Source organism: Trichomycterus rosablanca, chromosome 4 (assembly GCF_030014385.1).
Source record: "Trichomycterus rosablanca isolate fTriRos1 chromosome 4, fTriRos1.hap1, whole genome shotgun sequence".
In the NCBI taxonomy this organism is placed as follows: domain Eukaryota; kingdom Metazoa; phylum Chordata; class Actinopteri; order Siluriformes; family Trichomycteridae; genus Trichomycterus; species Trichomycterus rosablanca.
Window position 1 is genome coordinate 55886450 of NC_085991.1, and position 23489 is coordinate 55909938.

The 23489-nt window shown below is 41.7% G+C and overlaps 2 protein-coding genes across 4 annotated transcripts in view; one reads left to right on the forward strand and one right to left on the reverse strand.

Moving 5' to 3' along the window:
• On the reverse strand, nt 1–9647 carry c4h1orf35 (chromosome 4 C1orf35 homolog). 2 transcript variants are annotated; one of them, XM_062994589.1, is made up of 8 exons: nt 9462–9647; nt 6829–6979; nt 5917–5962; nt 5720–5799; nt 4238–4310; nt 3653–3732; nt 2163–2312; nt 1–610 (listed from the first exon to the last, which is right to left on the reverse strand). In XM_062994589.1, exons 1-8 carry the CDS (start codon nt 9556–9558, stop codon nt 442–444), a joined length of 846 nt encoding a protein of 281 aa, XP_062850659.1. In that variant the 5' UTR covers nt 9559–9647; the 3' UTR covers nt 1–441. The 2 variants fall into 2 exon arrangements, 1 of the variants encoding a protein (XP_062850659.1); XR_010011568.1 differs by having other exon boundaries at nt 523–610; nt 2163–2367.
• Nucleotides 9016–23489, forward strand: part of guk1a (guanylate kinase 1a) — a 21440-nt gene continuing 6966 nt past the window's right edge. Inside the window, exons 1-5 of one of the 2 annotated variants that reach the window (XM_062994591.1) lie at nt 9016–9085; nt 18965–19078; nt 20060–20101; nt 22222–22318; nt 22734–22872. In XM_062994591.1, coding sequence (XP_062850661.1) covers nt 9061–9085; nt 18965–19078; nt 20060–20101; nt 22222–22318; nt 22734–22872 — 417 coding nt within the window. In that variant the 5' untranslated portion in view covers nt 9016–9060. Of the gene's footprint in view, nt 9086–10402; nt 10544–18964; nt 19079–20059; nt 20102–22221; nt 22319–22733; nt 22873–23489 lie in introns of those variants that run through there. The other variant, XM_062994590.1, reaches the window with a different exon arrangement.

Genomic DNA, 23489 nt, shown 5'->3' on the forward strand with positions numbered 1-23489 from the left:
ACTGATTTAGATGTTTTATTTACACGATGAGGTAAAACACGAGCGCTGAAGCTAAAATGAAGCAAATATTTGTGCTGTAAAGGTTCCTCGTCCCAAATGGAACCATAAACACCGTGTCCTCCTCACCACTGCGCACCATCGGTCCACAGAACCACAAAATAATCAACAACAGGGGCGTCCAAAATAAACCAGACCGTCCCGAGTGTCCGGACCTCATTTCAAGCTCTGGAGTTGGGATCTCAGCTGTGCTATCGACCGACCGGGAGTCCATACAGACACGACTGGCTGTGTCTAAGAGCAAGGGGGTCGGTACGGAGATAGTGCATGACCCTCCGTACGAGATATGGCTTTCTGCGAGACTGCTTAGGGAACTGGACATGACTAGATTGGAAGAAAAATGTGGGAATTAAAAAACGTCGCGGTGTATCGCTCGATCGCCGGTCAGTCGTCCGAGTCGGTGTCGTGGCGGCGGCGCGGCGGCCCGTCCCTCTGAGACGGTGAAGGGTTTCTGTGCTTGACCCTTGACCCTCGATCCGGACGCCGGTCACCTCTGCGCCTGTCGTGTGATGGTTTCCTATCGGACCTGTGGTCTCCATGGTGATGCCTCGGTCTGATAAACACAAACAAGCGAACCGATCAGGCCAGACGATGAACATCAAACATCAGCGCTTCACTTCTCCTCATTCTGACCAGTCCATCACTGCCTGACTAGGTGCTGACCCCGCCCTGTTTTTAGATTTAATTACGGTAACATAATTAACTGTAAATAAAATCCGTCAGAGGAAACGGTGGATAGTTTACGTCTACAACCAGTAGTACCCTGAAGCTCTGGAGGGGCGTGGCTTCATTTCGATACGCATTTGATCCAGAAGTGCCGATTGTAACGCATCCCGCTGTGATTGCAGTCTGCTGTTTTAATTCTTGATCAATTTGTTGTTTTTCTTGGAGGATAAATTCTGTGTTTGGTGTCAAAATGCCAAATTTAATCTGTATATTTATAACGTATATCTACATTTATATCGTTCTCCTTTACCGCAGACACGCCTCATAACACCAGAGACGCACCACTTTCTCTTCTTCTACATTTTGGGATTAATTGTAAACATTTCTCAGCATCACTTGTTGGAAAACCGCCTCAGTTAAACGCTGATGTGGAAACACTGACATCTAGTGGTGGGATGCGGTCACTTAGCGAGTCACAGAATCGGCATGCATTGTGGGAGATGCAGTTTATGTACGACTTCACGATGTACGTTAAGACAATCGTACGTCTTTTAAGCTCTCGCGGGCCTTGAGTTTGACACGTGTGAGGGTTAAGGGTCTTGCTCAAAGGCTTAACAGTGGCAGCATGGCAGTAGAGGGGCTTGATCCAGCAACCTTTCGATTACTAGTCCAGTACCTTAACTGCTAGGCTACAAACTTCCCTTTACAACCCGACACGCTAACAGATAACGTCACAGTTTAAACACTTTAAAATTAGGTGCAGGAACTAAATAAACAGGGCAAATGGAGGGAGGCTGATGGTACAATTGTCCGGTCAGGACACCTCCACTAGCGAAGAAGCAACTAGCAATAATTGGTGGTCCCCAACCACCGGGGTACAGGTCCGCGGGCTATTTATTACCGGGCCGCACAGAAAGAATGAATAATTCGAGAATGAATGATATATTTCGGGGTGTTATTGCCTCCTGTCACCACTAGGTGGGAGCAGCGTCTCGTTGCAGCAAGTTTGTGAGCAATATTATTAAATCCTCCCGTCCCCACCGGCCCGTGAAATTATATCTTATATGAAATCGGTCCGTGGTGCGGAAAAAGGTTGGGGAACGCTGCTCAAATGTGCCGCTCAGGTGGCGCAGCGGTAAAACACGCTAGCACACCAGAGCTGGGATCTCGAATACATCAGATCAAATCTCAGCTCTGCCATAACGTTGGGCTGGGCGGCTATATGAACAACATTGCTTTTGCTGTTTTTGAGAGAGTGAAAATCATCTTCTGATTGTTCTGGTTAGTGAAAACAGGTTCTAATGTTGGTGTTTCATAAAAGCGAACCTTCAACCAGCGCTGGGAATCTCTTATAGAGCCATAAACTCCCAAAAAACACTAGTCATGGGAAGTTATTTAGTAACACAAGACGTCTGAAACCCTGAGATAAACAGCGTTACCTTTTACAGTCGGTGTCAGATTCAGAATCCGAGGAGGAGGAGGACGTGTCTCTTCTACGTTTCTTCTTCTTCTTCTCCTCCTTTTTGCTCTTCTTCTCCTTTTTGCTCTTCTTCTCCTTTTTGTTTTTCTTGTGGCCGTCGGTCCGATCGCTGTTCAACACCAGACCAAACACAGAAATCAATCAGAGTCCAGCGTCCGGTCAGACTGCAGACGGAACGTAAACAAACACACAGAGAGAGAGAGAGAGACCTGACCTGACTGGACTGCAATCAAACGAACGTTTCCGTCTATAGTCTGATATCGTGAAGCTAACAGCTAGCAGTTTACCATCATGTTTGTTTCCTTTAGGGGATTTTTAAAAGCACTGTATGACCAAAATAATCTTTATTATTAAGTTCAGGTGTTTCAGTACCAGAGACGGGGACTCGAGTCAGAGTCGTACGTAAGTGGTACAACACAGCGACTTCAGACTCGACTCGAGACTCGCAAAAAATTATTCGTGAACAACACTAGCGTCAGCACGTGTTAACATTATTATAATTATTATTATCATAAATATTCTGCTCTCTAATAATAATAATAATAATAATAATAATAATAATAATAACGCTCCGGCCGTCTTAACCCACAACACACACAATGTGTAAATGTTCCAGCAGCTTCCGGTGTAGTGATGAAGCGTCGCTCCCTACTCCCTACACAGTCTGAAGTTCACTTCATTTGAACATTCTCGTTACCTCTGGATCAGAATCTCACTTAAAATGGTGGAGTACCCTACGTAGTGCACTTCACAGGAACGACCGGGGTGAATGGAACGCTCCTACAGAATCGGTGCTGATGGTTGAAAGACGCTTTCTGAACCAATCAGAGCTTCTGATTGTAATTGTTAGTAAGAAATGCTGTTATCTGCATTTATTCAGTTTGCGTCACACAGATGACGCGGTAATGAAACGCTCGATCGGCTTTCTAACCACTTCCTGTTTTACTTCACCACCGGGAAAAGTTTGGAGGTTTTTCATTATAAGCACATTTACAAAATAACGGATTCTGTTCCTAATGGGACGCACGCTTATAAATGTAATAGCATCTGGAAGAACAGAAGCTAAGGTAAGCAGCGGTTATGATGGTTTTTGCCGTGTTTGGGATTTTGGCCGCTGTGCCGTGATTTATCGAGCGCTTTTGTTCTGTAATGAAAACAAAACGTATCAGTTGAAGCTTTTAACTGGAACCTTCTTGTTACAGAAATTACATTCATTTACACAATGAGGAGGAAAGTAAAGACACGAAGTAAAACGGCTAAATACACTCGCTAATCTGTTGTTGTTTTTATCTGAACTTACAGATTATTTCTTTATTTCTGCGCTACATTTATAATATATGTTTTGTGGAGATTACAAAGACTCGTGACTTGAAGAGAGCTACGACCCTAACCCCATTAAACACCTTCGGGTGTCCACATACTTTTGAGCGTGTGGTGTATTAGTAAAACCTTTTCTCCGTGTCCTCGTCTCTCTGAGGGTCTCCGGCTCCCACGCCGCTCGCTTCCTCTCCGCCGGCTGCTTTGTGATGCTGAGAAGACAAAACAGGTTCAGCTTTATTTGGACATATCCAATTCCCCACAGTTATACCCAAGTACTTTGGGGATCCGTTCACATGCACCACACCCACTCGGGTTCCTTCTGTATACCGGACAGTGGCTGGTTCCTACAGAGAGCTGAACACACTACACTCTGTGTGTACTCCTCCACCACTCCTAATGATACCACAACCAGCCAGCAGGAGGCGCTGTTACAGCAGGATGAAGGAGAAGGAGCTAGAACCATCCAGCGTTCACTCCAGAACCTGAACCCTGTCTGGGTCTCTGTAGGGTGGGGTAGCATTCTACACTGCTGCAGCACCCAAACACACAGCTGTAGCCTAGTGGTTAAGATACTGGACCAGTAATCAAAAGGTTGCCGGTTCAAGCCCCACCACTGCCAGGTTGCCACTGTTGGGCCCCTGACCGAGGCCCAACTGTATACAGAAAACATAAATTATTAATAGCATTGTGTTGTGTTGTGAATGCGTTACGTACAGTAAACACTGGTAACCCCATCCTCACTGCTTCCTTCTCCTGCCTCGATAACAGCATCAACCCACCTCCTGCACTGCAACACACACACACACACACACACACACACACACACACTATATAAATATATACACTGATAAGCTATGTGGTAATAAGGGTGAGGGATCTATCAGATGTCGATCTGATGAAAATTCTTCCTAGTCCCCGTGTTGAACACAGCAGATCTGATCAGCATAAAGACCTGAGGGTGTCACAGGCGGGCGTGGTGAGTCCCCACCCACAGCGGTCCGAGGAGGGACGAGCCGGAGGACATGAAGGCTGTGGTGTCTGGTACCGACAGAGGATCCACCGTGGATCAAACTGCAGATGATTCGAATCCTGGTGATGAGGTGAATGTGGCACCACACACAGAGCATCAAACCCTTCTGCCCGGGGCTGCAGAGTCACGACACACCTACAGTGGAGGTGCATGCAGCTATGAGAACTGGACGTCAGAGCAACGCATAAAGGTGGACTAGGTGGTCCAGGGTACGTGTACATCAATTACCTTCAGCCATTTGTCAATGAATCAGGATGGAGTTAGTGCTGGGTGGTATGACGGCACGTTCGGTATACCGTCTTTGATTCCTCACACCACATGGATTCTTTATATACCACCAAACCGTAGCACAGTTAATACAACAGCTGTACCTTCAGCAGGACGCAGATGTGCATTAGATTCAGCTCACTAGTTAGCGAGGTTGCGTTAGCATAACAGTGTTAACAGATGAGAGAGGCTTCCTCAATATGGTGAAAATAAACAAAAGCAACAAGGAAACGAGGCGTGTCTGCAGCTTAGAGGTGTTTTTTGGTTCTGGCACAGATTAAAACACTGTATACTGTATATATACGGTTTGTCGGGACACGGTTGTTGCAAAAAAAAAAAAGCAAACGGTGGTGCGACGTTACTACCGGGGCGAAATACAAATACCTACCGACGTTATACCAACAACACCGGAGCAAACTGGAAGCGTAGAAATATAAACTCGTCCACTTTCTCACAACAGACCTGTGATCGTACAATCAGTGGAGTCGTACGTCAGTACAACCGTATAACTGTTCGTCTCATCAGTGGTGACCGGGAGACTACAAACATGGTTTTATTAGTTAAAGGGAGAGCTAACACTAATTATATATTAATAATAATAAACATTTTATTTACTTCACCTGTTTCACGCGTACTCATTCCATCATATATTGTGTTATTTGTGGGGCCGAGCAGCTTATAGTATCTAAACCTTCATTATATACATGGTGATATTAATACTGTTTATATTCTATGTACTTATGACAGTAGAATCAGCCACAGACAGATAAAACGTCCCAGTCGTACAGAAAATAAAACATACGGTGATAAACCGCCAGAATCTTAAAAAATACCCTGAAACAAATTTTTGGTCATACCGTCCAGCCCTATATGGACTTATTAATTAACCTGGAACCTACCTGGAGCTTCCAAGTCCGGAGAGTCTGTCAGGGTCTCGTTCATCCCCGTCGCCCTCTCTTCTACACACGTCCACCAGATCCTACACAGAGCGTACCAATCAATATACATTACAATAACGTAAAGCAATAACACCAAACAACACACAATCAATAAACATCATGTGGGTGTGTGTAAACTTTTGATGTTAATGACGAACCTCTTTGGTTAAACCAGCCGGTCGCCGCTGTACTGATTTATGACCCCTAAATACACAAGAGGAGGATTAATAATAACCCAGTCAGGAGCAATACACTGATGAATGGATGAATAAACACATGGTTCGATATAACGATGAGTGGATGAATACAGTGATGTTTGATTAATGAAGAAATGCAGCTGATGATGATCGGGTGGATGAGTGAGGGAGTGGATGATGAATGGGTGAACGGATGAATGAGTGAATGGATGAATAAAAGAATGAAGTAAGAATAAAGGAATACATGAATGCAGCTATAAATGATAAATGGCTGGATGAATGGATGAATGAGTGAATAGGTAAATGAGTGAATGGATGAATGAGTAAACGAGTGAATGGATGAAAGTGAATAGGTAAATGGATGAGAGAGAAAATGGGTGAATGGATGAATGAAGAAATGCATTAAAATGCAGCTATAAATGATGAATGGCTGGATGAATGAGGGAATGAATAAATGAGTGATGAATGGGTGAACAGAGTGGTGTTTGATGAATGGATGACTACAGCTAAATGTCAAATGGATGGATGAATGGGTGAATGCAGCTGTACATGATGAATATATGGATGAAATACAGATATTAATAATGAATGGATGAATGAGTGAATGAATGAAAGAAGTTGTGTTTAATAGATGATAGAATGCATGAATGCAGCTATATATCATGAATAGATGTACGAATGGGTAAATAAATGAGTGAATGGATAGATGAACCAGTGAATGAATGAATGAATGAATGAATGAATGAATGAAGTGGTGTTTAATAAATGATGGAATGCATGAATGCAGCTATAAATAATGGATAGATGAATGAATGAATGAATGAGTGGGTGTATGGGTGAGTGAATGAGTGAATGAAGTGGTGTTGGACTCACAGTGCCACCATCATGGCGTTGCGTTCAGCCTCTCTAACAGCCTGCAGTTCCTGCTCTCGGTTCAGCGGCGCCCCCTTCTGTTTATCCTTATTAAACCAGCTCAGATCTTTACCCTTCTGCCAGCGGCCCACCGGCGCCATCAGGGAGTTACCTACACCCCGCCACGCGCCCACACACACACACGCCCACACACACACACACACACACACCATCTAGTTACACGTCTAATAATCCATTCATTCAGTCAGGAAGCAGCAGCAGGTATAGAATCCTACAGACTCCACTCAGGATCTTCAGATCAAACATCTGACCTGAGGGACGTGGTCGTTGGACCCAGACTGCTCCAGCTGGGAATCGAACCCAGGACCTTCCTGCTGTGAGGTGACAGTGCTACCCACCGTACCTGTACATCTGGTGAAGCAGTTTTTCCAGGGTGATACAGATGTTGGATCACTTTGTTCCCAACATAAATAAACGATGTTTTATAAAGTTTATGACCTTTTTACTCGAGTTCTCCGAGAGTTAATCTTCATATTTACAACATACAAGAGGAAGAATCAGAGAAGTACAAATAATTCTGAATAATTCACGAGCTAAACCCGTACTGGGACGTGAGAGGAGAAAAACAAGTGACGGAGCAGTGGAGGTTTTATCTCCGTTATCTTTCTCCTGCACTCTCATCACCTCCTCATGTTCCTGTAGATAATCAGCTGTTAGAGGAAACGTTCCACTCAGCTCCTCATATCTGGAAATGTCACATGAGGACTCAATTCAAAGCACGTTCAGATCTTTGTAGAACGTTCTGAGGGTGCAGGATGGTTTTCATGGGAGCTTAGTGGTGCTCTGGTCTGTTACTGTGATGCACAGGATTTTCCTGCACTGCTCCCAGTGTTTCCCGGTGGAATCGAACCCGGATTAAAAAACGTAATGTGCCGCTCAGGTGGCGCAGTGGTAAAGTACGCTAGCGCACCAGAGCGGTCGGTGCTAGATTTGTCGGCTCGGGAGCAACTCGGCGTTCGCTCAGCGATCGAAACACGGCTCTCGATCGCTAAGTGTGAACTACTCAACAACTCGATCCGAAGCGAGATTTCTAGCATGTAGAATATCTGGATCTGAGTTGCCCGACTGGCAATGAGTGCGACAGCCAATGAGAACCAAGATACGGTGTGAGGGGAAACGCAGGGGAGGAGTGTAAACAGGTGGTGCAGGGGGGTAATATAGTTTATATCAGAATACATCAGCACACACACATTTTACAGTATTTCTGACCTGATCGTTCTCTATAAAACACCCACGCTGCATTGCAAACAATATTTATTATCCTCCAACTCACTACAGAACAATCCCTGCTGCTCGCGTTGCCAAATCCACTCAGATTCATTTATTTATCCTCGTTGATTTTACGCTGCACATCAGCGCACAAACTTTGATCTCTCGCTAATTGTTGACGTGCATTTTTGGACGGTATCATTAAACCCCTCGTCACTTCTCACGTGTGTTTTCGTGACAGAACGTAGTTCGGGAGATCAGAGAAGCTCGCCTGTGATTCCAGTTGGTGATGGATGGTGTAGTGTGTGACCCCCCATCACCCATCAGTCGTGTAGTGTGAAACACCGGTAGGCTTTGTGTAATTTAAACAAATCACAATAATCCTTATAAACCCCATTTTGACTAAAGTACTGAAGTAGTTTGAGTTCCAATCGTTTATCGATCTGGATTATCGATCTGGTCTATTTAAGTAAGACTAGTTCCGCTGCACTCGTTACAGTACATGGAACAGTGGTTGCTTTTTTAAGGTTGGGATGACTGATCCTAATCCTAAAATAGATCTGCCGTAAATTACAAGCTGCTGGGACTGTTGTTCACAGTCGAATGAGCTTTACATGCCCTGATTTAGGAAGGCTGTGTTCTATTCAAGAGAAGCTCCTGTAGCTGCAGTCCAGTCTGGAGGAGCTGATTTTGGAGTTAATTTGGTTAGATAAGTGGCTGTATGTATATTTTAATCCTGTAGGTTTTGTGTCATTTAGAAAAATACTCATAAATTATGATTTTTGACTGAAGCAGTTTGGGTTCCAGTCGTTTATCGATCAGAGCGGCTGCGCATTCGGTGCGGAGGAGTGACGCCTTAAACGCAGCGGTGTGCCTAAAACGCAGTGCTGGACGATTTATTATCAATAAAAAAGCTGAAAATTGATCGATTAACTAAATAAAGTTCAGATCGATCAGTGTGGAATGAAAGAGGACAGCAAGTGCACAGGTATGAGTCTCAGATTTATATTAAATTCATTTATTAGGCTGTTTTTATGGGAATAACGTGCAGAGTGCGAACACAAGGCCAGTGTGTTTACCATGCACGTATTAGTATTATTATAAGTGTTATTGTTGTTATTATTGTGCATTAATAATGTGTTTTTATTTATATGCATTAGAAATGATGTGCTGTAAATAAACTGAAGTTTGGGAGTGTTTAATCATGTGAATTATTCTGGCTTTATTAGATAAACAAAGTGAAACTAAATCAGATCTATGTCTATACATGTGAAACATTCTATAACATGAGTCAGTGACTTAAGTGTGATGATATACAGTGTAAATTATGCATGAATGATGAGTATATATGAGTAAATAATTACCCAGGTAGTTCTCTCTGTGTTTATCCACTTTAACAGTGTCCCAGTTGAACTGGTCCTGTCCTCCTCTCACCCCTCCTGATCTAGAAGAACCGAACATTGTTCCTCCAGCAGCACAAACGATCCGATTATTCGTGGATTTATTCTATAATCAGATTCTTTTGTGAGTGTAGTGAATATTTACACGTGTTTAGATCAGACCCAATCACTTCCTGTGGTAGTTACACCAACTCGCCACCAGGTGTCGCTGTAGAGTGAACAGAATTGGCTGTGTTCCAATCCGACTGCAAAGTGACGCAACAGTGTAGGGTTCATTCGTCCAACACGAGTGTGAGGTCTGGATGTTAGAAGAACGAATCTTTTGTGCTTTATGATGCTGTTTTGATGTAAAATATAGAATAAAACGGCTTTATTTGTCATATTTACACTGATCAGCCATAACATTAAAACCACCTCCTTGTTTCTACACTCACTGTCCATGTTATCAGCTCCACTTACCATATAAAAGCACTTTGTAGTTCTACAATTACTGACTATAGTCCATCCGTTTCTCTACATGCTTTGTGGACAGTGTCCACAAAGGACCTTTAGTTACTACATGCAGAAGGTGGCTTGGCGAATTGAGGTTTGAATAATTGTGAGAATGTGGGTGTGTTGCACTGTGGCCGTTTAGAGTTCATTGTAGCATTTTGTAGTCCCACTGCGACCCTGACCATTACTGCATAACATGAACGAACAGCTGCTGGATTATTGACCTCAGTTTAAAGTCAGAATCAGAACTTTCAGGGTGCAGTGTTGCGGTTTGGACAGCAGGGGGAGCTGCGGTACGCGGAGTGAGCAGGGTGTAGGGAACAGTGTGTGATTTGAGACACAGCCAGTGGTTATGCGCATTAGCTGCGCAGTGTTGATGTTCATGAGCAGGAGCGGTTGTTAGGAGGCATGAGGAAGCGGTGGATGGTGTAATGGCTGGAGCTCAGGAGGAGATGAGTTCAGATGTTTAGATGTTTGTGTGAGGAGCAGCTAGAAGGTTTTACTCGTGATTTTAATCCTCATGTATGTGAGATTTTTCTCCAGGTTTTTATCAGGTAAGATTGGGGTGTTTTTGTGTGTTTTCTGGTCTTAAAAGAGCTGCAGCTTCATTCTTCACTATTTAATGTTGATGGATCTTCATGCTGAAGGTTTACTTTCAGTTTTATTCACTTCATCATTCTGCTCTTTCTGTTTCCTTTTTATTTCTCCTATTTTTTATTTTTCTTTCTTTCTTATTTACATTTTTCCCAGAGTGACTTACAGAACTGTGACAGTTTATTATCTAAGCAATTGAGTTGGTTAAGGGCCTCGCTCAGGGGCCCAACAGTGACAACCTGGCAGTGGTGGGGCTTGAACCAGCGACCTTTCGATTATTAGTCCAGCACATTAACCACTAGACTACAAACTGCCCTTTTTCTCCTTCCATTTTTGTGTTTATTATAATCATCATCAGCAGCTTTACTGAGCTCGTCTTTATTTTTGTATATTTATTTTTTATTTTATTTTATTTAACCAGGAAATTAATCTCACTGAGATTTACAATCTCATTTGCAGGAGAGTCCTGGCCAAGATAAGCAGCAACATAGTACATAGTTACACTTACACAAACAACATACGACAAACATGAATACATAATATAGACAATACAATGCTCATTTAAAACAATTACAAACCGTTTTACCTATGTCCATATTCAACAACATGTTTTTAAAATAACTTAAATTCACCAAATCCTGCCATTTTAAAACATTCTGCAGTGTATTCCAGTCTGATGGTGCAGCATGATTAAAAGCCTGTTTCCCTAATTTCGTACGTGCCAAGGGGACCTTAAGAAGATACAAGGTGCAAGAGCGCAGACAATAATTTCCAGGTTCTTTACGATTTATAAAATTGCATAAATATGAAGGTAATAAACCTAAAATAGACTTATAAATTAAAATGTACCAATGAGTTAATCTTCGTGTGGTTAATGAGGACAGAGCTGCTTTTTCATAAAGAACACAATGATGCGTAGAAAACGAACACTTTGTAATGAATCGCAGTGCACTATGATAAACAGTGTCAAGTGAACGTAGATAAGATATGGGTGCATACATATAAATAACATCTCCATAATCAATTTCTGGTAAAAAAGTAGCACAGACAAGCTTTTTCTTTGCTTGAAAGGATAAACATGATTTATTTCTAAAATAAAAGCCTAATTTAACCTTTAATTTCTTTGTGAGCTGAGTAATATGAGCCTTAAAAGTCAAAGAACTGTCTAACACTAAACCCAAATATTTATATGTGGATACAGTTTCAACCACACTCCACAAGGTGATTATTGATGGAAGATTTGATGGCATCTTATTTGACTTCGTAAACACCATTACTTTTGTTTTATCAGCATTTAAGACCAATTTCAAATTAAAAAGTCTCTGTTGTATGATTTCAAAATTTTCCTGCAGAATACTTACAGCCTGATTTTGAGTTTTAGCTGAACAATAAATAACAGTATCATCAGCATAATAATGAAATCTTGCATTTGGCACATTATCACAGAGACTATTTATGTAAATAGTAAAAAGCAGGGGCCCCAGGACTGACCCTTGAGGTACCCCTTTATCTAGTACCAATGAAGATGATTTAAAACCTTCAACCTGCACACACTGTGTCCTACCAGATAAATAGTTTATTTATTTCATTTTCATTTTCATTTAACTCTGGGGCGGCTCGGTGGGTAGCACTGTCGCCTCACAGCAAGAAGGTCCTGGGTTTGATTCCCGGGTGGGGCGGTCCGGGTCCTCTCTGTGTGGAGTTTGCATGTTCTCCCCGTGTCTGCGTGGGTTTCCTCCGGGAGCTCCGGTTTCCTCCCACAGTCCAAAAACATGCAAGTGAGGTGAACTGGAGACACCAAATTGTCCATGACTGTGTTCGATATATAACCTGGAGAAGTGATGAACCTTGTGTGAAGATAAACGACCGTTCCTGTCATGATGTAACCGAAAGTGTAAAACATGACGTTAAAATCCTAATAAACAAAACAAACAAACATTTAATTCTATTCCGTCTCGGTTTACTTTATAATTAAACTGCATCATTTTTATACTCATAATTTTTTCTCGTTATTTTATTTCCGTCAGCGTTCCTCATCATTAGAATAATAATAAACATCTTCATATTTCTGTTCACATCATTTTTATTTCTTTATTTTGTCCAGTATTTAGTGGACGTTGTAATTATGACAATCAGGGGCCCAACAGTGGCAAACTGGCATTGGTGGGGCTTGAACTAGCAATATTCTGATTATTGATCCTGTACCTTCACCACTAGCTTGAAGTTTTCTTTTTTTATTCTTCTAATTTTCCTCCTTTATAATCATTCATGATCTGGTGCGGAAGGTGGATTGGCTGCCCTGATTGAACCGTATGTGTTAGTGTAAGATGCACTTTGGTTCATTAGCACCACGTCCATCTTCAGGTGTTGCTGAGGATGAATTTTTACTCCTCTCACTGTTTTGTTTATTAGCTCTGTCCTTCATCATCATCATCTTCATGTCTGAGTAGAACAGCCTCCGCTGTGTCACGTGTGGTTCAGAGTGAAGTGTTGTTGATGTGTGTTTTGCTGTGCTACCACCACCACGTTTTACAGATGTTCATTCTGCACCAGTAGAGGTTAGATGAGGTTCGATGCTGCTGGTTTGTAGAACCTCTGATGGAGGTCAGAACCTCTCAGTATCACCAGCATTATAGATTTCACAAGAACACACTCAGGGGTGCAAAAACTTCTGTATAAAACTCTTCTATTATTTATATTTAAGAAGCCAGATGTCTCCAGATATCTGCTGCACCTCCTGAGGAAGCTTCAGGTACCACAGTCTGAGGATCGATGGATCAGTAATGCTGCGTGTCCTTCCCTAATATAGAATAAATAAATATGAATTATTACACGTTACTCTGTGGTGGAACCTGATTGTCGTGATGTTGCTTCCGTCTGGCGTCATAAAACCCCTTTAGATCCAGATGTTGCGTTCATCTGGGTTGGATCAGAACATCCATACAGGATTAAACCTGATGTCCATCTGAACACCCAGAACATCATGTTGATCCTCTAGATGTTCGTGAGCTGATCTGTAGAAGCTATCTGTGTTAGGATGGATGTGGAAGCTCTGCTGGTGGAATGGTTGGTTGTGACATGCAGTCACATGGTGCTCGTTCTCTTTGTGTGGTTTTTATTGTGGTATGAAGTCCTGCAGTGTTTCTCTAATCTAATCAGATGGATCACATGGTACCACGCCGCGTTCATTACAGCTAATCTATAGACGCCTGATACTCATAAATCAGAGGTCCACCAAAGTCCTCCGTCCTTAAAACTCAACGGCTTTGGAACGTCTGTGGTACTTCTGCGGTTCCTCAAGGTTATGAGGGTTCCTTTGATGGACTTTACGGTAGAAGATCAGCTGAACCTCACAGCTCCTTGATCTTCATCTGTAGGAACCAGACTCGAGTTCTTCTGGCTTTGTGTTTGGACTCATCATCATGTTGAAACATCTAGATTCAGTTACTCGTTCCAGGGTTTTCTTCTGGAGAACTGGCCGAGATCTTATTTTTAAGATCTGTGCAGAGCTTCCTAGACTCTCCCATTCTAATCCCATTCTGAGACTATGCTAATAGGTGCAGTCAAACTAGCCCTATTTATCTGGACACAGGTAATTTAGCAGCTAAAGTCAATCATCAATCAGTAACGAGGAATCAGGAGGTCCATCAGAAACTCCATAGACTGTTGAAACTTCAGGACTGTTTTCACAAGCGTCCGTAAACTTTTGACTTGGATAATGGGAAGAAATCAAAGGGGATTAGAGAAATAAAGGAGTGGTGGCACTGCGGTGGTGGAGTTGATCTGATGTCTAGTTGTAGTTGGTTGTTGGTCCTGCTGGTGTAAGATGTATAAAGACGTTCTGAGGAGATCAGATCAGGGTTCAGGTGGAGGACGTGGTGCTGGTGCTCCTGACGTGAACATGGAAACTGAGCAAGAGCTTCTGTCACCATCAGCTGTTCAAACAATCACCTGATACAGCCTCAGCTCAGCTCTCTAACCTTTACTTCATCTATACATCTACACATCCATACATCTACTCCATTATTCATCATCTATTTATTAATCTATCACCCTGATACAGCCTCAGATCAGCTCTATAACCTTCACTTCATCCACCTATACATCTACACATCTACTCCGAATGCTCTACCCTGCAGCCACAAAGACAGCAACACTTCCGTGCAGACCTCAAGGATCTCTTCGATAAGACCTCACCAGGGAAACTATATAATTACTTAAATACATAAAAACACTCGTCAGACTAGCACACCTGTAATAAAGGAAATGATCTGAATACCAAGCCGCGCCCCGCCCTCGAAAAACATCGTCACCATTATACGAACCAGAAATTTGACATGCCATGTATATAGCCGTAATCGTGCTGACGTGGAAATGAATCCCAGCAACCATCATCATCTATTTATTCATCTATCTGTTCATACAATCACCTGCTAAAGCCAGATCAGCTCTATAACCTTCACTTCATCTATACATCTATACATCCATTTACTAATCCATATATCAACCCATCTACTCATCCATCCATCTACTCAATTATTCATCATCTATTTATCCATTCATATATTTATTTATTTATTTATTCATTCATTTTTTTTTTTATTCATTTTTATTTAGTTATTTATGTATTTATTTATTCATTTTTATTTATTCATTTATTTATTTATGTATTTTATTTATTTTTATTTATTCATTCATTTATTCATTTATTTGTTTATTTATGTATTTATTTATTCATTTTTATTTATTCATTTATTTGTTTATTTATGTATTTATTTATTCATTTTTATTTATTTATTCATTTTTATTTATTTATTTATTTATTTTTATTTATTTATTCATTTCTATTTATTCATTTTTATTTATGTATTTATTTATTCATTTTTATTTATTTATGTTTTTTTATTTTTATTTAATCATTTATTTATGTATGTATTTATTTATTCATTTTTATTTATTCATTTTATTTATTATTTTTTTATTCATCTATTTATTCATTCATTCATTTTTATTTATTCATTTTTTATTCATTTTTTATTTGTTTTTATTTATTCATTTGTTTATTTATTTATTTACTCATTTATTTATTTATTCATCTATTTATTTATTCATTTTTATTTATTTATTTATTCATCTATTTATTTATTCATTCATTTTTATTTATTCATTTTTTATTTTTTTATTTATTTATTCATCTATTTATTTATTTATTCTTTTTATTTATGTATCTAATTATTTATTTATTTATTCATCTATTTATTTATTTATTCTTTTTTTATTTATTCATTTATTTACTTATTTATTTCGTCATCCATCCATCTGTTTATTTATTTATCTTTCTGTTTATCTATTTTTTCATCCATCTACTCGTTCATTCATCTATCTATTTATTCTTTATCTTTAGTGATTGTTTTATCCTGAAGACTGTCGGGGTGTCCATACATTTTTCAGAAGCTTCTGGACTGTATTTTATGTAAATAAATCGAGGGTCCGACACAGAATAAATGATTCGGTCCAGTGGACCTTTCTCCCATTTCTCCTATTGCTCAGATATCCAGCTCAGCTCAGCTCGGCTCACAGAACCTCCATCACCCCGAGATCTAGTAGATCCCTCAGATGTGTCAGGTGTTACCATCCACGGTTCCGTCAGGGGTCCTGGTGGTTTTAGTGGAGCTGAGGACTCTGATGGTTGCAGGTTTGTGAGACTTCAGCTGCTCAACAGTCCGTGCTCAGCGTCGTCTCATTCTCCTCCTCATGATGGACAGATCTGGACTGCAGGCAGGACGCTCTAGCACACGCGCTCCGTGTTGTAGTGTGTACAGAATGAGACGTGACTTCTTCCTGCTGGAATAGTTATGGTAGTTATGAACTTCCCTTGATGGCTGTCAGTGGTATCTGTACAGTCCGGATGATCCTTTTCATTTGATTGAACCTATCTGACCACAGCACACGTGTCCACTGTCTTTCGGTCCGTCTGAGATGAGCTCAGGCCCAGAGAACTCTGAGGTGTTTCTGTATGGAATTGAAGTACGGCTGTGTGTATCGGAGTAACGACGGTTCTCTGAAGTACTCCCGACCCCATGTGGTTGTATTTATCACTGCAGGTTCTCTCGATCTTATCACACACACACACACACACTTATTACTGTGGTGTGTAGGTGTTGTCCTCACTCGTACACAGCTACACCTGGAGCAGGTGAGTACCTGAACCCTCTACACTAGTCATGTGTGTGTGTGTGTGTGTGTGTGTTATATTAACGACAGTCTAATGAACTTTCTGGTGTAAATCATGTAGACGGATGCAGCTGTGAGGTTTATTTTCTGTAACGGAGCAGAACAGTAGTAGTTGTGAATATAAACACTGAACTCGGACGCAGTTATCAGTTCCAAAACAGTTGGGACAGTAGTGAAAAACATAATCATTAGACATCAATGATTGACCTTTATTGTTGTTTTTTATTTAAACTTCTCATCCCATATTTGATGGATGCAATGGGTTCCAAAATAGTTGGGACAGGGGCGTGTTTACCCCAGTGTTCTGTAATGGCTTGGGGACTAGGGACACCGATCGTAGTAGGTTCTACTGATTCTATTTTTGTTGATCTCTTGATGCATGCTCAATAATCCAGGTACACAAGTCTACAAAGTTGAATCAGTTCATCTGGACACGAGTTTGTTGTAGAGAAACGTTTCGTCGCTCAATCCGAATGACTTCTTCAGTCTGAGCTGGTGGTGAATAACCCGACCTAACCGAGCTTATATGCAGCCGACCGACCACACCCATTACATTTACATTTACATTTACATTTTATCCAAAGCGACTTACTTATTGAGGGTTAAGGGCCTTGCTCAGGGACCCAACAGTGGCAACTTGGTGGTGGCGGGGCTTGAACCGGCAACCTTCTGTTTACTAGTCCAGTACCTTAACCACTGAGCCATCACCGGCCATTACATAACGATGGAACCGGTGATCAGGTCTAGATGCAGATCATAATGAGCATTAATTACCATGGTCATGTGTGTCTTCCACATATGATTGGGGTAAAGCTCCTATCATGACGTTTACCCCAACTAGGCAACTAGGTGATTCCATAAGTGGTGATACCCTGAGCACCGGGTCCCCCGACACAAACAGGGTAACGTCGTGTATGCCGTTAGGTGCCGGGAGGATTGCCGGGAACTGTACATCGCAAAACGGTGCTCAACAGTCCAGATTCTTTATTCTTCTACACTGTGCTGTATGAACCTCTAGTTCTGGACTGCAGGCAGGCCAGTCTAGCACCTGTGCTCTCTTACTACAAAGCAGTGCAGAAGGTGGTTTGGCAAAGTCTCGCTGAAACAAGCAGGGACGTCGTCTAGATGAAAATGAGTTTGTACTACTCGGTATTAATGGAACCTTCACGGATGTACAAGTTCCTCATGATACTGGAACCATCACCACCCTACCAGGACACACGCTGGGTTTAGAAGTAACGGGGCTTGAACCAGCGACCTTTCGATTACTAGTCCGGTACCTTAACCACTAGGCTACACCTGCTTTAGATAAGAACGTGTGTTCGTAGATGCAGCGGTGAGCCGTGTTCACTGATCAGGGTTTTCTGAAGAACTTCGGAGTCCACGTGGTTCAGTTCTTTACAAATCTTTTAATAATGTTATGTACTGTAGACGGTGAAACGCCCAGATCTTCAGAGCTGGTGAGTGTGTGTGTGTGTGATGGAGCTGAAACGTCCTGATGTTCCAGTGGTGCTTTAATGAAACCCAGAGGAACCCAGTCGGGAACGTGTCAGCTCGTTAGTGGAGGTGATAACGAGCTCAGGTGTCGATCAGTCTGAACGATCACACCGGGTCAGTGATGCGAGAGCTCGTGTAGTTGTGGGAAGCCAAAAGTATATAGACACCTGATCATGATCTTGTTGGACATCACATCCCACCAGAAATATCTTAAAATGTATTTTTTCAGAGGTCAAATGGACAGTACCAAAAACAGTTCTTCAGCGAACCTCTGGATCTCACTGATGCATGGTCAAAATATGTGGACACACCTTCTAATTATTAAGCCCTAGAGCCCTTGTTCCTAGGAGTTACTTTGTGCTAACAGTTTAGGGAAGGCTCTTTTTGCTCTGACTAGTTTTGATGAGCTTGGTGATGGAGTCCTCATCTCAATCCCACTGTACATCTTTAGGATGAATCAGAACCTTGATCATGAGGTAGATTCCCACAGACATACAAAATCCTGTGAAAGCGTACCAAGGAGAGTACAGGTTTGGTTTTGGAATGGCGTATCCTATCCAACTAGCTCATGGTGAGGTGTCCACATACTTTTGGCCATGTCGTGTACTAGTCGACTGAATTGTGTTTGTTGTGTGTGTCTGTGTGTGTAGTCATGGCAGGTCCGAGGCCGGTGGTACTCAGTGGTCCCTCAGGTGCTGGTAAGAGCACTCTGCTGAAAATGCTCCTCAAGGAACACGACGGCGTCTTCGGCTTCAGCGTCTCACGTAAGTCTGCATCACTCCCAAACACTGTGGTGTCCCAACATTACAACATCTGAACATCTGGAGAACTCTGGGTGAAGGACCTGACTGACCCGAGCAGAAGCTGCAGGCTGGATGCAGGTGGTTCATGTGAAGGTGTAATTATACGCTGTAACCACCAGATGCCGCCAGATACCCTGTAGTACAGCAGCTCCACTCAGCGGCGCTGCACATCCTGCTTTAATATTATTTATTTCATATTATTTATTTATTTTATATTATTTATTTATTTTATATATTTAATATTTATTTTTTTAATATTTATTTGATATATTTATTTATTTGATATATTTAATATTATTTATTTAATACTGTTTATTTAATATTATTTATTTAATTATATTCTTGTTGTTTTTGTTTAAATTCTGATTAATTAGAGTGAACAGTGTGTTAGAAGGTGGATTTGTTTAGCAGATACTTTAAAATGCTAATAAAAGTAACTTGACTCTTGTGGGTCTTGTCCCAAATGATTAAAATAAAACCAGAAACAAACAAGTTTGTAAGTTGTGGTGAGTTCATTTTAGTGTCCCAACTTTTTTGTATTTGTTCCAGTCACTAGATTAGGAATTACTTGGGGTGTTGGGTGGTGCCCACCAGTTCTGAGAGCTCTCGAGTTCCAAACTCAGCTCTGCTATCAGCCGGCCGGGCACCTACACAGACACATGATTGGCTGTGTGTCTGTAGGGGGCGGGACAATGGCAGAAGCGGGTTCCACATCACTGGAGTAAGTGCGGCCTCTGCTGATTGGTTGAGGCGCCTGCACAGGGGGTAGAGGGGGGCAGGAGATCACGGATGCTCTGTGAGACCACAGCAAGTGACCTTCCCTAAACTGTTGTCGTATACTTGGAAGTGTATTATTGAGAGTGTGTGTGTATTAGTGTGTGTGTGTGAGTGTGTGGTACGTTGGTTGATCAGGTTTAATTTATGTTTGTTTATTTTTATTAGATACGACACGGAAACCACGACCAGGAGAGAAAAACGGAAAAGGTACCAGCACACACACACACACACACACACACACACATATGTACACACTCATACATACACTCACACACACGTACACACATTTATATACACATATACACACTCGCCTTTATGTATATTCACATACAGTCTCATATGTACACACACATATACACACTCGTGTATGTACACACACATACACACACACACTCTCATACACGTATATACACATATGTACAGTGGGGTCAAAAAGTATGTAGTCAGCCACTGATTGTGCAGGTTCTCCTACTTAGAAAGATGAGAGAGGTCTGTAATTTTCATCATAGCTACACTTCAACTATGAGAGACAAAATGAGAAAAAAAAATCCAGGAAATCACATTGTAGGATTTTTAAAGAATTTATTTGTAAATTATGGTGGAAAATAAGTATTTGGTCAATAACAAACAAGCAAGATTTCTGGCTCTCACAGACCTGTAACTTCTTCTTTAAGAAGCTCTTCTGTCCTCCACTCGTTACCTGTATTAATGGGACCTGTTTGACCTCGTTATCTGTATAAAAGACACCTGTCCACAGCCTCAAACAGTCAGACTCCAAACTCAACCATGACCAAGACCAAAGAGCAGTCGAAGGACACCAGGAAGAAAATTGTAGACCTGCACCAGGCTGGGAAGAGTGAATCTACAATAGGCAAGCAGGTTGGTGTGAATAAATCAACTGTGGGAGCAATTGTAAGAAAATGGAAGACATACAAGACCATTGATAATCTCCCTCGATCTGGGGCCCCACGCAAGATCTCACCCCGTGGGGTCAAAATGATCATGAGAACGGTGAGCAAAAATCCCAGAACTACACGGAGGGACCTGATGAATGACCTGCAGAGAGCTGGGACCAAAGTAACAAAGGGACCATCAGTAACACACTACGCCGAGAGGGACTCAAATCCTGCAGCGCCAGGCGTGTCCCCTTGCTTAAGCCAGTACATGTCCAGGCCCGTCTGAAGTTTGCCAGAGAGCATATGGATGATCCAGAAGAGGATTGGGAGAATATCATGTGGTCAGATGAAACCAAAATGGAACTTTTTGGTAAAAACTCAACTCGTCGTGTTTGGAGGAAGAAGAAGAACCCAAGAACACCATACCTACTGTGAAGCATGGGGGTGGAAACATCATGTTTTGGGGCTGTTTTTCTGCAAAGGGGACAGGACGACTGATCCGTGTTAAGGGAAGAATGAACGGGGCCATGTATCGTGAGATTTTAAGCCAAAACCTCCTTCCATCAGTGAGAGCATTGAAGATGGAACATGGCTGGGTCTTCCAGCATGACAATGATCCCAAACACACCGCTCGGGCAACGAAGGAGTGGCTCCGTAAAAAGCATTTCAAGGTCCTGGAGTGGCCTAGCCAGTCTCCAGACCTCAACCCCATAGAACATTTGTGGAGTCTGTGTTGCCCAGCGACAGCCCCAAAACATCACTGCTCTAGAGGAGATCTGCATGGAGGAATGGGGCCAAAATAGCAGCTACAGTGTGTGCAAACCTGGTGAAGACTTACAGGAAACGTTTCACCTCTGTCATTGCCAACAAAGGTCATGTTACAAAGTATTGAGTTGAACTTTTGTTATTGACCAAATACTTATTTTCCACCATAATTTACAAATAAATTCTTTAAAAATCCTACAATGTGATTTCCTGTATTTTTTTTTCTCATTTTGTCTCTCATAGTTGAAGTGTAGCTATGATGAAAATTACAGACCTCTCTCATCTTTCTAAGTAGGAGAACCTGCACAATCAGTGGCTGACTAAATACTTTTTCACCCCACTGTGTATACACACACTCACCTTTATGTATATGTACACACACATGCACTGTAAACACGCACACACGCTTATACACACATACTCATACACTCACACACACTCATATACACACATTTACACACGTATACATACACACATGTACGTATATTCACACACACACACGTACACAATCAAACACATGTACACACACTTACACACACTCACTTACACACTTGTGCAAATACACTTTGCTGTTACATTACTACACACAGTGTTCCATGCTGTATTAATGACTGTGTGTGTGTGTGTGTGTGTGTGTGTGTGTGTGTGTGTGTGTGTGTGGTACAGATTATCACTACGTGAGCAGAGAGGTGATGCAGGCAGGAATCAATAACGGAGACTTTATCGAGAGTGCAGAATTCTCAGAGAACCTGTACGGAACCAGGTACGCATCACTTCCTCTTCATCCCCAAACTGTTTACACTACATCATTAATACCAGTGAGAGATCTAATACACTCAAGATTAATGTTCAAGTTATTAAAGCTGCAGCTAATCACACGGACTGCAGCTGCACTAACAAACTGCAGCAGCTACTAACAAGGGTCTGATTCAGGGAGGTGTGGTGAACCAATAATAACGGTCTTCAGCGTGGTCAGGGTGGCAGTGGGTGCAGAGCCTTCCTAGTCCAACACGTACTCGCATTAGATCAAGTCATTTCCTTCCCCAAACTGTTGCCACAAAGCTGGAAGTGTTTTGCTCTGTATCATTCCTTCTATTCACCTGTTATTAGGAGGGTGTCCACATACTTTTGGCTGTATAGTGTGTATTTATTGTGTGTGTGTGTGTGTGTGTTTACAGTAAAGCGGCGGTGCAGGACGTTCAGGCTCGTAATCTGATCTGTGTTCTGGACATCGACATGCAGGGGGTGAAGAGCATGAAGAGAACCGACCTGCAGCCCATCTACATCTCCATCCAGCCTCCATCCATGGACGTTCTGGTACATTCACGTTCCTCCTCCTCCTCAGTCTCATACTGAGCCAGAGACGTTCACCAGTCACAAAATACGAGTCCGAGTCGAGTCAGGAGTCAATATAATCTCCACAAAACATATATTATAAATGTAGCGTAGAAATAAAGAAATAATCTGTAAGTTCAGATAAAAACAACAACAGATTAGCGAGTGTATTTAGCCGTTTTACTTCGTGTCTTTACTTTCCTCCTCATTGTGTAAATGAATGTAATTTCTGTAACAAGAAGGTTCCAGTTAAAAGCTTCAACTGATACGTTTTGTTTTCATTACAGAACAAAAGCGCTCGATAAATCACGGCACAGCGGCCAAAATCCCAAACACGGCAAAAACCATCATAACCGCTGCTTACCTTAGCTTCTGTTCTTCCAGATGCTATTACATTTATAAGCGTGCGTCCCATTAGGAACAGAATCCGTTATTTTGTAAATGTGCTTATAATTAAAAACCTCCAAACTTTTCCCGGTGGTGAAGTAAAACAGGAAGTGGTTAGAAAGCCGATCGAGCGTTTCATTACCACGTCATCTGTGTGACGCAAACTGAATAAATGCAAATAACAGCATTTCTTACTAACAATTACAATCAGA